The sequence below is a fragment of the Stegodyphus dumicola genome, chromosome X2 (assembly GCF_044657685.1).
Source record: "Stegodyphus dumicola isolate Sdum_Otavi_A_Nest chromosome X2, ASM4465768v1".
Classification (NCBI taxonomy): Eukaryota; Metazoa; Arthropoda; class Arachnida; order Araneae; family Eresidae; genus Stegodyphus; species Stegodyphus dumicola.
The window spans coordinates 35,942,674-35,958,290 of record NC_140781.1 but is presented as its reverse complement, the minus strand read 5'-3'; the positions used below and the strand labels follow the sequence as shown (position 1 = coordinate 35,958,290).

The following is a 15,617-nucleotide window of genomic DNA, read 5'->3' as shown; positions in this document are numbered from 1 at the left end:
ATGATTATAAGCTACGGAATGCTTGGAAACACGATTTGTTGATAATTTTATAAAGTTTGGCCTTTTTAGCAATCATAAACTGTAATAAATCTTTAGATAGACAGCGAATTATCGCAGTCTAGAATAACAACCGAGACTTGAAAAGAGCGTAAAAGACTTAGTTATTATTACATTAATTAATTAAATAATAGCTAAGCTTAAGAACTTTTATTAAAACTAAAGAACAGGTGTTTACAACTTGGCCAGCACTTATGACGAAATTACTTAAATAACGGTAGGCTAAAATTTAAAATACGCTAATTGGCATGGACAATCAAATATCAGCAATTGTAATACAAGGCCGTAGGCTACAAATCGTATCTGAGCTAGCAACAACTTATTAATTTGGCCTCGTGCAAGCTCAACTTGCATTATGCTGTGGAAAAAAGAAAAAGCGACAGTAAACGTCTAAATCATGATAACTGGTTAATTAAAATAAAAACCCTAAATATTTTAACTCCCAAAAATATTGTCTCACAGATTTGTCATGCATGCTACCATCCGAAAAATAACAGAAGCTAAAATAAGAATTTTAAAAGTTGCTTTGCTTTAGAAGTTGCTAAAATGTTCTAGTTAAATTCTTTCACAGAATTTCTTGGAAAATTTTAAAAATTTCTGGAGTTGTAACATTCAAATATTTAATACATTTGAGCTGCAAATATTAATACTTTAATATAGCTATTAACTTAGAAATATGAAAAGATGTTTTCAGGCTATGTAGCAATGTAATTTCAAACTCTAAATTTATGAATCTGACTTAAGGTCATTTAAGGATCATTCATTTCTGAAATAAATATACTAACTTAAAAGTCATCATTCTAAATTTTGAAATGTGATAAAAAAAATTAATAATTAAAGTGCATAAACTTAATTATGCACCATTTCAAGATTTTAAGTAAAATTAAACACTAATATTTGTCAATTAAACATTAGTTAAGTCTTCAAAAACTGCTTTATATCTCTCTATAATGGATAAAAACAGATTAAGTCAAATAAATTAGTCAAAAAAGTGAGTATAGAAATAAAAGAATTTTATAGTTTTAATTTGCATGAACAGATGAAAATGTGATAAAATCTTCAGCAATTTTTTAAGAACGTGTTTTCAGTATTTCCTTAATGGGAATTTCTTTTCCTCTGCTATTTAGTGATCAACAGTTATGAAACTGCTAAACTAATGCCTATGAAACAGTCTAAATCCAGATAAACTACAAACCAGGCTATTTTGCATTTTCTAGGAGATCAGATGAAAAATTTGAAGTCTTGCAAAAAGCAGGAGAGCTGGCAACTCAGTCTTGAAATACAAAATGGTATCTCACTGTGAAAAGTTCTCTTCGATTGTTTTATTTAGATTTAGACCCTGATAGATGTTTCCTTTTTCTTTGGTTTAGTTTATCATCTGCTGAGCAATGGGGGTATCAAGAAGGATCAACTTGGCCAAAATGTTTGCAGCAGGACCAGAAGTTATGGGTTATTTATATAATGAAAAGTGCACAATAATTATCTTAGAGAAGGCATGCCTTCATGGAGGACTTTCTCAGGGATACTGCTTTGTATTCTTGTTACACGTGGGGAAAACCATTTGAAACACTCATGTCGCAAATCCGTTCGCCTGGCTTAGAAGTCAGGATGAACTACCAGCATTTGTCAGTTGTAACTGACAGGCCACTGTCAGGGCTCGCAGGACTGAAATTTATGCAACATATTGGCAGCTGCTATGAGATTCCTTAACTAAAGGAGAATGCTTTTACAATTACCAATTTATAGTTCTGATTGAGTTAATATATATATAATAAGTTGAAACCAGTTTTGTGAAGAAATGCATATCATAGAATAACAAATCTAGCCAAGATAACAAACACTTCATTCATACTTTAATTTAAACAATTAGTCATCCACTGATATAGTCAAATAATGGGAACAGCCGCTTGACAAAAATCACATATCCTTTAGTAGTATAAAAAATATTAATATTCTTTAATAACTAACCTACAGAGAAGCATAATTAATTAAAATTAAAATTTTATGAATGAGTCTACTGAAATTTGGTCAGTACTGGCAAAGCTCTGCTCTCAAAAAAAAATTTCTTAAATACTTCAGAGATTTATAGTAAACTTAACAACTGATATAATATTATGTTTATTAATTTATTCTCCAAACGTGTATTTCACGGCAGAAAACATGTAAGAAAAGAAAAACAATTTGACAGAATGAAATGACGCAACTAGAATCTCTTGCTACTTCAGCATGTTTGATGGAACCTAAATATACAGCTAACTTTGTTCTTTTCGATTAGGGAGAGCACTTAGGAATTTTTTTTAATTCCATCATACCAAGCCTCAGCAGTCTGGCTTGTCTTGTAGCAAAAGCTGTCCTTACAATTATCGCTCACACATTTTCCATTTAATCATAGATTTGTTTTTTATATGTGATTAATTTCATTGTCTGGAATTTGGAACATTTCACAGGAAATCGTTCTTAATTTCTCTGATCTGGCAATTTTATATGTGTCATATCCATCTGCTGAGGGCATGTAGGATATTTTAAAATGCCAAAGGGGTTTAGTTGGCCAGATTCAGACTCTTTATTTAAGTGAATTCATGTGGAATTTCATGCATTCCAAGATAGAGATGTTCTCTGCTGTGCTAAATGCCCTTTTTAATTCTATGTATGCATACTGTTAATGTTATTTTTATGAATGCAATTTACTTTTTACATGATTCTTTTTTAATATGTTCATTAATTACTTTTTTGCACATCTTAATTTTTTAATTTATTAAGAGACAATAAAAATAATTACCTTTTTCTGCATTTAATAAAAAAGGGAGGTGAAAAAAAAATCTGAAAGTTTTCAGATTTTATATTATGCCTAAATGGACATTTTCTTTTTTATTTACCGTGCCACTTTGGAATGAAAATATTTAAAAACAGAATATATTTTGAATTTATAATAGACAGTCTCACCTGCTGGAGATAATGGCTCTAGGTACCATTGTCTTTTCACAATGCAAGCAACGTACGTTCAGGCATTCTTTAATTTCTTTAAATATAATACAAGGCGATAACATTCGGGGGCAACAATTTGAAAAGCGATTCAAGACTTTTCTAGCAATTCAAAACAAAATCCCATTTTGTGAGTAATAGCCCTTCTTGGCTGATGGCATTTGGGCTAAAACGTTTGGAGGATGAAAACCTAATACTGATGCAAAGGTGTGGAAAGTAAACAATCTGAAAGGCACCAAATATGCATGATATGGCTTTAACAAAATGTATAGTATACTCCAGATATCTTTCATTTCACAGAACCTGAAAAAATATTCATCTGCCTATCATTGAAGGAGTAAAATCCATTATTTGTTATTGAATTTTACATGCAGTATAATTATCTGCCTCTGATACTATGTTAGACAAAATCAATATGAAATAAAAAATTAATATGTTATTACTGATCACATTATTTTTATAATGACAATGCCCTTTCTCATGCAATGAAACCTGAAAAAAGAAGTACCATAAAAAGTATTATTCTTGGCTACTGATGAACACGGATTATATTACATAAATAGATCTTACTCTAATAATTAAATTTTAAAAATTAAGTACAGATAGAAAACAGCTTCATGGAGAATTAATCCAACCATCCAATGGAATATGGCTTCAAAGCTAGTGACATACAATTATGTAATCTTTCAAGTTAAAATTATGAATTGCTTAACAAACGCTGGAGATTCAACATCATTATATGCCCGTCTTATCACATTTAGTTAAATATCTGTAATCAATGTAATTAATAATACACCTTATCCATATAATCTATAACAGATCTTACAGACGCTTTTCATAAACATTTGCAATGTTACGAATTTTAAAAAGATTTAAAATGTGATGAATTTTTACAAATATTTACACCCCACCCTGATCAGCAGAGTGGTTAGTGCTGTTTGCTGCCTTATCATTGAGGTCAAGTTTCAAATCCCATAGAAGTCTTGGATGTTTGTGAGGGTAAAGCATATATGCATGTCACAGGGGCACTTAAAATAGTGGTCAAACTAATGTCTCGTTGAGAGGTTTCATATGAAATAACTGGCTGAGAGGTGTAGTTGGTATAGAATAATAGTTTGCATGCTGCATAACAATGAGTTTTAACCTTCTGCACTTTAGTCCCCACTCAACGTTGTGACAACTTGAGTGAGGGGTAACATCAAAAATTACTTTTTCACATTTTGCTGCTGGATATCTTTCAAGAGTTGTAAAACTTAGAAAGCACTTTTCTTATCTGATATTGAATGTTATTTGCATTGTTGTGTTAAAAAAAGTCAATAAACTGGCAAATTTCTCTTATTACTAAAAGAATAGTTAAAATTTATCAGAAATGTTAAAAAAAATATGAAAAATGTATAATCACAATTTTCTGGTTTTACTACTTCTATTCAGCATTACTAAAGGGAACTTAACACCAGTATTATAAGACAAAATAGATGGACTACATCAGGGTTTTAAAACACATAGATATGCCATATTTACTTGCATATTTTCTCCCTCAGCTTTAAGTAAAAGATTCTGAAACTCTTTAAGTATTCATACAATTTTCCCCTTCAAGGCATTCAGAAAATGAGCTTCCCTAAATTTTGAAATGGATTCTCCAACATAGTGACTGTTTTCATCATACTAACTGATTGATTTATTTGTGAATTTACAGTCTGGGATCTGATTGGTAAAGCAATAATAGACGACACAAACAGCAATAGCAAATAACACAAACAGCAGATCTAGTAACAATTTGAATACTAATTTGATTTGAGGCCTACAGAATAGCAGTGGACTAAAATAACAGCAGGAGAGATTCAAGATACAAGAAGCAGAAATGAAGATATTTTGTCATGTCATGATAATGTTACTATTACTAAGTAATCATACTAAAATAAAGGCTTCTTTTAAATAATTTTGTGATAGTTACCAGTAATTTATCCATGAACAAATTATACTTTTTATGATCTTACTGCAACTGCATCATTCAGATATTAAATTACTTGCATAATTCCCCCCCCCCTCTGAATTTTTAAATGGTAAAATTTGTAAAAAAAGGGAGACAAATACATGTGTAAATATGGTACTTAACAATTACTGGGTTTTTTAGATTTAACTTTTCCCAAAAGTTATTTAATTTATTAGTTAGCAATACATACTCAGCAGTTGTGTTTTTATATTTAATGTGTTAATTTTCAATTAGTACTTAGAAAATCATACCAGCATTTATTCATTAGTCTTAAAGTAAAGTCATCATAACATCTTTTACAAATCACTAGATAGCAAACTTATAAATAAAACATAATTTCTCACGATTGTACAAGAAAGGACTTTTTAATTCCAGTTTTATTCAGTAACTAAAACTACAAGATGTTACCTTTTAAACAGTTGTCATGAATTTTTATACTGCATTTTAGAATTGTCTGACTCAGTGAAACATAATTTAGATTAAATAACCCATATGAAAAATAAATGGATTAACAAACTTTGATGGATAAAATACAAACTTAAGGAAAACAGCATTGTCTTTAATAATTAAATAGCTAATAAATAACTGGAGTTAAAATGGATAAAAAGACAATTTTAAAACAGCTATATACAACTGAGAATTAACAATGTACATAAAAATTTCATCCACAATGCACAGACATTTTACAACATTACTAAGATACTTAGTTTCATACATTTTTGTTCTACAGACAATCAAACTTAACAAGTAAAAAGCATACTACAAACAAAAGGAACTTTAACACTGCAGGAGAATTACAATACATATATATATAATAAATATATATACACACAATGAAACCAATTAGTATATTATGCAATGCAAGTATTCTATAAGTTACATATGCTTGTTACATGATTACAAATGTTTCAAAATCTTATAACAAACAGACAAATGCATTGGGAAAACTAAAAACATAAATTCTGAAGAAGCTCTCAAAATGTCTGATCACAGAGCACAGATTACAAAAAGGGAAATTTTAGGCAAAATATATAAAAGCTAATTGTATTGTTGTTCTGATGATCGGCCCGCTTCTTCATCTGAATTCTCATTATTAGTTTCATTAAGATTCTGTTGATTTACAACAATGGAAGACAACTGTTTCCATACACTAGAGTCATGATTTCTGCATATATCACAAACCAACTTATTGAATACCTCAGGTCTATCAGCATACACATGATGTCCAGCACCTTGAATCATCTGAAAAGGATGAGAGGGGAGGGAAATTAAATTTATTAAATTAGAACTTCCAATTAAAAATAAAATGCTGTTTTATAGTCACTCGTTTCTATAAATTGGGAAAAAAAAGATGAAAGTTACCTAATTTATACATATTATGTACAAGCGCTACTGAGACAATATTTCATATGTAAAACATCATTAATTCATGGAAAATAACTTGCAATGCTCTAAAGTTTACAATGCTTATTATAAAAAATATATGAAAAAGAGCTATGTACTAACAAGTTAATTTTATTGCTGTTTGCTTCATCTTGTTTCCGACTTATCTAACTTCAAAAGCACATAAATTCAATAATCTTAAAACAAGTTGCAGAATATTCAGAAGTACAAGAGTTTGATTAAAGTTCGTTAAAATCCTATGAAAAAGGCTACATCTGATTCTTAACAAATCTCATGCAAACTTCTTTCAGTTTCCTGTAGCAGTGATTAGGTTAGCAATGTACGTAATGAAAAGATATTTGTTTGTTCAGATTTAATGCTAGTTAGTGAAATTTTAAAAAGTATATTTTCATGGAAACTATTCTAAAGATGGTAGTTAATGCTCAGTTATCTTCATGCTCTAGAATATTTAAATTTTTAATTTACAGCTTTGACTGTCTGGCACAATAACGTTTTCACATTATCATTTTTAATTTTAGCATGACAAGTTCTGATCACCAATAAATATTTTATCTTAATGTTCCTTATACCAGCATTAGGCCTTGATCATCAGAACTTTATTTTGGACAACAAAATATGATAAATTTAAATACAAATATTTTAAACAGTGTAAAAAATCTACATCAGTAATTTTTTAATGTTAAAAAAAAAGAAACAAATACATGACAGAAATTTATGCTCTGGCAAAAGCAGTCTCAATATTAATTAATCCCTCTTCCCCCTACCAAATAAAATTCTGCAGTGAGAAACCTAATTAGTTTCAGCTGTTATTTATTATTACACATTATTATTATTTATTATTGCAAAGAAATGCCTAACACATCAGAAGCACGAACAAGATTTGTTACACATAATACAACGGGTATGATTTAAACCAGCACCTGAAATATTAAATTTAAATTACAATCTAGTCCACAGTTCTGCATATCTGGACATTATTTTTAATAATGTATAACAATGATAATATTTTCAGGGGAAATAACTTTCGGAGAGACATGACATGTTTTGAAGTACTATTATTTTATTGCATAATTACACATACACACACACACACTGTATGAAAGAAAATATACAGAATATATGCACCAAAGCCATGCAAAATAAGTAAGTTGATTTTTAGAAAGAGGGGGGTGGACATCTTTATTCTGCAAAAGAATGGCATAACATTAATCGTAATTCTCATTTCAATAATGTTTCAAAACAAAACTGGAAAATACCATTTACACTGCAATGAAAATTGTGTTCAATTTTAAGTTATTTATTATTAGGTAGAATTACAGAATGTGGTAATTTCTATATTACACTACTTATTTTTAAAGGCAATTACACTTCTAATGACAGCAGTGCCTGAAATGTTACATTTCTAAAGAGAAGGATAAACAGTAACTCATAACAGACAGAGAAGACAGTCAGACATGAAATTGCACTAGAACTGAGAAGAGCAAAATACTTTCTAAATGGAAAAATATATAAAGTTTACAACATCTTAACTTCTTTCTAAGAGGAAGAATTTTTATTTATTTGTTACAAAATAAAAATGAGCTTTTCATTATTTGAGAAGATTTTGTAAATTTTTTTAACCTCCCTCTCTCTGAAATATTCTGATTTTTCCTGACATTTTGGATAAGGTTTTACACTTTCCACAAGCATAATAATTTATTTCCCTGACATTCCAAGACTTTCCCAACAAACGGAAACTCTGCTCTGAAAGGGGTCAGATTTAAGTAAGAAAAAAAATTATGTGGAATGGATAGCTATTCTTTTCTAACCAAAACTGATATTTTTAATGGATCTGCTACAGTATATATGATGATTAGTTTGTGAAAATTTAATAATGACACAGGGAAACTGCCAAACAAAATTATATAAAACCTAAAAAAACTAGTTATTAAATGGCAGTGGAAACAGAATCGTTTTACATCTTTGATTTTTGCAGATTTATATTGTTTGACAATACATTGTATTTCTACTACTGACTGACTACCATACATTAAATATAGTATCCTCTTTGTTTATTTATTATATTTAACTATTTATTCCCAGGAGCTTCTCTGTCACAAATTTTAAATGTTTTGTTTCTTATTCTACACTACAGATCAGGATGCTTCTAACTTTTTTACGTGATGATTAGGACGAGTCCGAAGTTCTCATATAGATTGTCAGAATGCAGCAGCAGATAATACATCCGAACTTCAGCAAACTGGTGGATGTCAAAAAGCCAGAGGTAACAAACTTTTTTTTAAATGCATGTTTCTTTTTTTTCTTCTGAATCTTAAGTCTTTCTTTTTTAGGCAGAGATAGTTTTCACGGGCAAAAACTGTGCATATTTATACATGAATTTGATTTTTAATTACTGAAGAGGTTTTTATGATTTTGTTGAAAGATTTTTTTCAGACTTCAACAAGAAATTATTGTAACCATGAAAATACAACTAGCTTTTTAATATATAAATTAGAATACTGTAAAAAAATCTGAAAGTAAGACTTAATTAAAAAAAAAAAAAAAAAAAAAAAAAAAAAAAACAGAGTTCCATTTTTGCAAGATTACAATTTAATTAAAGACACCAGGGATAAGAAACAACCAGAGATGCTATTTAATGTTTTTATGCATTATACTAAAGAAGGGGGAATACACTCCAAAAAAAAAAAAAAAAAAAAAAAAAAAACTATTTGATGAAAAAAATGTAAAATTTTTCAAATTTTGCTTATTATATATCATCTGACAGTACCTTTTCATAGAGTTTTACACCCATCAAACTTATATATTTTATGTTTAAGTGCATGCATACTCATTAATTTTATACGTACACTTACACATTTATACGACATTTTATACTCCCCAAATTGGAAACAATAAAAAAAAAAGGTTGAAAGATACAAATTACACAGATACATATTTTAAATTCATATTCAATATGAATATGAATACACAGATACATATTCAATATGAATATTAAAATGATCCAACTTCACAAAGAAAACTTTGTTCCTGGAATGCTGCTTTTTTTGTAATTTTATTTCCTAACAAGCTATTAAGCAGTTAATAGTTGTAAAAACTTAATAAGCAACAATATTTTTATAATGCTCAAAATACTTGGGTCAAATCCTTCATTTCAGTATTTTAAATACTGAACTGAATAAATCACGATGATAATAGGTTAGTGAAAAGAATTTAAGGTACATAAAAGGCACAGGTACATACAAACTTGTTTAAAGTTTATAAAAGCTTCATCATAAAGTCAATTATTACCAGTCAGAAACTGCTACATAAAAGCAATTCAGAAGAATACTACACAACTTCCCTTTCATCATAGAGTAAAGGTTAGACCAATATACGGATTATGAAGAAAATATTCAAAGTAGTTTTTTAATACATATATTTAGCTTTTTAGTTTGAACAGGGCAGACTGCAAGAAAAATAAAGGAAACAAAATGTAACAAAATGAATGAAGTTTTTGTTAAAATAAAAGGGCAGAAAGCAAAATCATAAAAGATTTGAGAAGTTAAACTTTACTCTGATAAAATGTTTCTTTCTCATTAAAAATAGTTCACTACACCTTTTTCAAGTACAGTGCAACAAGTAGCAAAATGATTATAACCAAACTAAACCAATAAATTATAAACCAAAATAAGCTATGTTTACATTATCTGCTGTATGTGAAATATCAGACTGAAAGCAAACCATGATATATGCAAATGCACTTTTCTTAAGGTAAGATTAACCTTTTTAATTTTAATGTGATTTGCTTTTAATGTGATTTTTAATTTTAATGTGATTTGCTTTTAAGCAAATTTATTTCAAAAAGAGTATTGTGCTTCTGGACAATGGATTTGTTGAAAGCTGAAAACTGTTACAGCCTGATTAGTTATGAATAAATACCAAAACTCTTCATTGGAAACTTATTAGCAAATCACCATTCTATAGTTACATAATCAGCCTAAAGCTATGTTTTCTTAGCATCTGCCTTTCTCTTTTGTTCTTGTTTGTTTTGTTCTCTTCTTCATCAGCTTTCGTAAGACTCCTAGATTACGCAAAATATATTTAGCCTGACTTTTTATATAAACAGTTGCGAGAGAGACCATTTTCAACATATAACACATCTATACTTTTAATTATTTTATGAATAAATTTATTGTTATTTACATTTTTATACACAAACCTAAGCATAAATATGAATAAAATTGCAAATATTGATAGACTATCAGATGTCATTATTATTTCATAATTGTTTTCAGTACCTGCTATATTCAAAGTATTAGTTCACACAATTTCTCAATACATGCTGTATTTTCATTTATCAAGTGAAAAGATGAATTTACATAAGAACAAAACCAGTTCTAAATAAAATTGATAAAGCAGCTATAAAAAAGCATACTTAAGAAAGTAAATCTTACTTTGATTTCCACATATGAGTTTTTACGAAGTTCACTCGTTTGAAGACCAGAGTTACTATCAATCCACGAGCGAGATCCGTATATGAAAGTAATAGGGATATCTTGTTTCAACTGAGATATTCTTTTAAGCATTGGACGTTTGGCCCATCCAAAGTGTGCAGTCATTGCTTTAAATGCAGATTCTCCACTTAAAAAATTAAATCATACATAGTTTATATTACAGACTTACAATGTAAGGAAATTACAATAGCAACTACACTGGTTATCATAAATTAAGAAAACAATCACAAAAATAGCAATAACTCCCTCAAAAATAAGCCAAACCGTGTAAAATTTGAATATGTTGTCAAGTAAGAGTAGCTGAGTACAACTGCAATATGCAAATTAGTGGCACTGCGCTCAGAATACATCCTCTGCAAGGAGCATAAAAGTTCACTTATGAGAGCAAGCCCACATATTTCACTGTGATAGTGACATCAGAAATCTGAGAGAGCCAATTCATTACAATGACCTCCAGGCATCACTTGCCTGCAGAACTATGATGGAGAGCCATTGGGAGACTAGAGGAAGGACAAAGTCAAACAGAGGTGCCCAGATGGCTAAAATGTGAGTCCTTCTGTGGTTTACAGACTTTGGAGGCAATTTCAAACCAGATTCGGTATCTAGGAGGTTCAGCCAAGGTCAGCCAACTGCTACGATGAGCGTCGATGACTGATATTTGACATTATGTGCAGCACAGGAATAGAACCACTACTCAGTTTCTTCTTAGATCCTCCCTTGCTGCAGACACTGGAAGGTTGGTGCCAACATCAACTGTGCATAGAAGGCTTTAACAGGGCTGGCATTGTAGATGATTATCTTCAACAGGAAACAATTATGTGCATGGAGTGGCCAGCTCGATCCCTGGACTTGAATCCAATCGAGCATGTTTGGGATGCTTTACAGAGACGTCTAGCTGCTCTCAATACGCCCCCCTCAGACCCTTGTCACGCTTCGCTTTGCAAGAGCAATGGCTCTCGCTTCCTATGGAACTGATAGAATGCAAAATTGAAAGCATCACACTTCTCTGTATGTGCTGTATTGCTTCTAGAGGCGATCATACTCCATATTGAAGGTACTTTTCCTATAGCAAACTGACACCTTCGATTCGTTCATTTTATACATGTGCTAATTTTTATACTACCATATTTGTCTGGTAATTTCTTTTTATGTTATTTGATGCCTTACTATGTGTTGTATATTATGGGTAAGTTTCATTAAATTCTACATGTAACTTTTTCAGTAATCGTGATTTTTGTGATTTTTCCTTAATTTACGATAACCAGTGTATAATAAAAGCAAATTAACAGAAAATTAAGACAGAAATGTTTAACAGGTTAAGCATGCATGACCAAACTACCTATGGGAAAAGAGATCTTTGTTGAGGATTTTCATAAGGAGAACAGTTCATATTTAAATTATGTCTGTAGAAAGCTACACAATAACCATGTAGTCAGCTTGCTCACAGGGGTTTAAACCAATGTTAAAAAATATTACTTATTTGGCCGGTCACTGCAGCAAATTAAAGCAGAAAAATATTTTCCCATAAGCCATTTAAAATAGAGGGCTAAAATTATTATTCATTCTTCAACACTGTTTGATTTTCCTTTAATAAATGCCTAGTAACCAAGCTATACAATTAGGATTTGTTGAAATTTAAACCTTTTAGCTGAGCATTAAAAAACACGAATAAAAACTAATGACAAGCAAAAGTTAACAGAATTACATCTACCAAAATTGATGTTTGTTTCATATAATCAAAAGCAATAAATTTAGAAAAATTATGGCTTTTGAAATGACAGTAAAATATTTTACGATATTTACATGATCGACTTCTTCATAGTTAGATTAAATTTCGTATGAACACACAAATCATAAATATCAGTTAAAAATGAATGGATGACAAAAAAAGTAAATCCATATATATTTGAAAATGCATTCATGTTATATTAAATACTGTCCATGATGATATCTTGATGAAAAGTTTTGGAGCTTTAAGGTCTGAAAGAATTGTGGCTTGTACGTGGAAACCATCAAAATCCCATGCCCACTTAAACCACCAAGTGAACTTATGATCTACTAGAATTCAGAGATCTTATTCACTTAAACTGCTGATGGGTTAGATCTATCAGCATTAAAGCAAGTTTCATGAATAGCAATTTAATTAGTACAGGTTTAAAAAAGCTCTAGATTCTGGTAAAGAATTAGTATAACATTTAAAATTAAACTGAGCAGACATCAATTTTTTACACATAAGGCAATCATAGGTTGCCAAAATTGCAGAAAACCTAAATTTATTATGAATTCATGCATACTGGTAAATACTTGAATGCACACATTTAACATATTTAATTTATTTATAGTTAGGAGACTTGATGAGAATAAATATGGAGCATGAACATTCTATCAACCATAAAAACTTTGTTAAAAGCTAATACTGATATTGCATCAGATTTTGAGTAGAATAGAGTTAGGCTTCTCTAATTTTTTAATATTGTTATGAAATGTGCAGCTGCAGTAAGATAACTTAGTCACAAAGCAGGTTTAGGGTTGCCAAAAAATGGCAAGGGAAGGCAGGGTTGCCAGATATGACATGGAATTGCCCAACTGGCGACATGCCATGGACTGAGAACATTCTGGAACAAATTCTTAACAGTTTGTCTCAGAATGTTCTCGAAAGCCACCCAAAAGCTAAATAAACCTTGCCTGTACGTGGAGTAGCAGTTGACTGTCAGTCTAGTGTCATCAAGTTGATTGTCGAGTCTATCGCAAGTTAGTGCATCGCGAGTGCCTCAGCAGCCAATCAAGTATCTTGTATAGTCTAGTGTCGAGGTGTCTGGGCCGCGCATCGCGAGTTGGTGCATTAAGAGCATGCAGCATCGAGGCTATTGAGTGCATCATGAGTTGTAGCAACAGAGAGTCTCGAGAGTACATTGAGTTCCAAGAATGACCGAACTGAGTCGGGAGCTGGACTCTAGTGCTTTGCCATGAAGCTGTTTTCACCGTTAAAGCTCAATAGCCTGAAGGCTGTGTTGCTGATTGTTTCATCGTGTTTATAGTAGTTTTTCAATGACTATAAACATATTTTTGGAGTTGTCCTGAGTAATACTGGCTAATAAATTGTGTTTTCATTCTTCATCAAGTGTTGTCATCAATCGCTCAAAATCTACGAACCCGTAAGAAAAATACAGCACATATTTCGTTTTCTTTGACGTTACAATCTATAATATTTTTGGCGATAAGTAGATGATACGAAAACTTCAGAACCCTTACTGATCAATGCTCTAAACCTGCCATCTTTTAGAAAATGCACTTTTAAATTCTCAGGTTCTGAAGACTCTTCTTTGCAAACAACCATCACCCAAATCAGAACTAAATAGAGGATACAATCATAGAATTTACATTATAAAAATGCTTTTACATTAATTCAAACTTTTCTTAAAAAGTTTTTGAAATCAAAACAGTATAGATTTAAAAAGAAATTAAAAAATATTTGATAAGAAACAGTCATCAATCAATACATGACTAGTTGCAAGAACAGCATTTTCTATGCTCATGCTTGTACTGGTTTAATGTTTCAAAATGACAAGAATATAAGTATTCTTTACATAATAAATAAGAAGGAATTACCTTGGAGATTGAGCATTACAGTGATATATATAATTTGATACAACATCTGGATCCAGAGGATCAAATTTTCGTATTATATCGGGACGCAACTTTGGAATCAACTGTGGTCCTAAGATATTAAAAGAAATATAAACATAAATATAAAATTGTAAAACTAAAATTATAGAAAAGTAATTATTTATAATCCTTAAACTTAAACAAGGAAAAGTTTCAAAATAAGATGAGTATATCTTCAGTTAATAATTCAACAACCACTAGGAATATATAGATATCTACATAAAACAAGTACAAAACAATTTTTGCACTAATATATTTATATACTCTAATTTTGCAAATGTTTTCTTAAGCTTTTGAATCCATGCAGTTTATAGTCCTGTACTTCTCAGCATTTATTTAAAGAGCCTCTTATAAAAATTTTCCTTTTTTTCCTTCCACTTTGTTCAACAAACAACAATCTGGCAAACTGAAATAAATTTTTAAAATTATGTCAATAAACAGTGTCTGATTCTTTTAAAATGCAGAGCTTTTCTATAAAACTGAAATCAATTTAAGGTTGAATTTTGCTAAAATTCAATAGTTTAATATTCAATATATTATTCAATGCTTAGAAAATTAAAAATGGACAATATATAAATCTCATAACAAATGAAAATTAAAATGACAATCATATATTCCAGCTAGTGAGGTAAGTATTCAAAAAACAACTTTAATTTTTTAACCAAAAGTGTGGAATTTCAGATTTAAAGCGAAGAACAGGTGTCGGCATTTTACGGACAGAATTTATTCTCATACTTATTCTATACTTATTCTACAAATTAAATTATTTCTACATGAAGTTTAAAATAATAATAGAAAATAAAAATATCAGACAACATGCACCAAGAATTTATACAACTAATCTTTTACAGCAAACACATCGAGTACAATATACCTTACTGGTCTAATACATGACTGCTTTATATGTAAGAAGGCCGGCATTGTTTTAAAGGTGTCATCTTATAAAAAAGAAAAAAGGGGGGCATCTTGCATGCAAATTGATATGCTGAATAGCCCAAATGAATTTTACTTAAGATAAATAT

The 15,617-nt window shown here is 30.2% G+C and overlaps 1 protein-coding gene across 2 annotated transcripts in view; it reads right to left on the bottom strand.

Annotated features, from left to right (window-relative positions):
* Nucleotides 1-5,378: 5,378 nt before the first annotated feature.
* LOC118182207 (1-acylglycerol-3-phosphate O-acyltransferase ABHD5-like) overlaps nucleotides 5,379-15,617 on the bottom strand; it is a 41,373-nt gene continuing 31,134 nt past the window's right edge. For both annotated transcript variants that reach the window (XM_035351525.2, XM_035351524.2), the window contains exons 5-7: nucleotides 14,539-14,647; nucleotides 10,870-11,056; nucleotides 5,379-6,274 (exon numbers count right to left, since the gene is read on the bottom strand). In XM_035351525.2, the coding sequence (XP_035207416.1) occupies nucleotides 6,071-6,274; nucleotides 10,870-11,056; nucleotides 14,539-14,647 (500 nt within the window). In that variant the 3' untranslated portion in view covers nucleotides 5,379-6,070. The remainder of the gene's footprint in view (nucleotides 6,275-10,869; nucleotides 11,057-14,538; nucleotides 14,648-15,617) is intronic.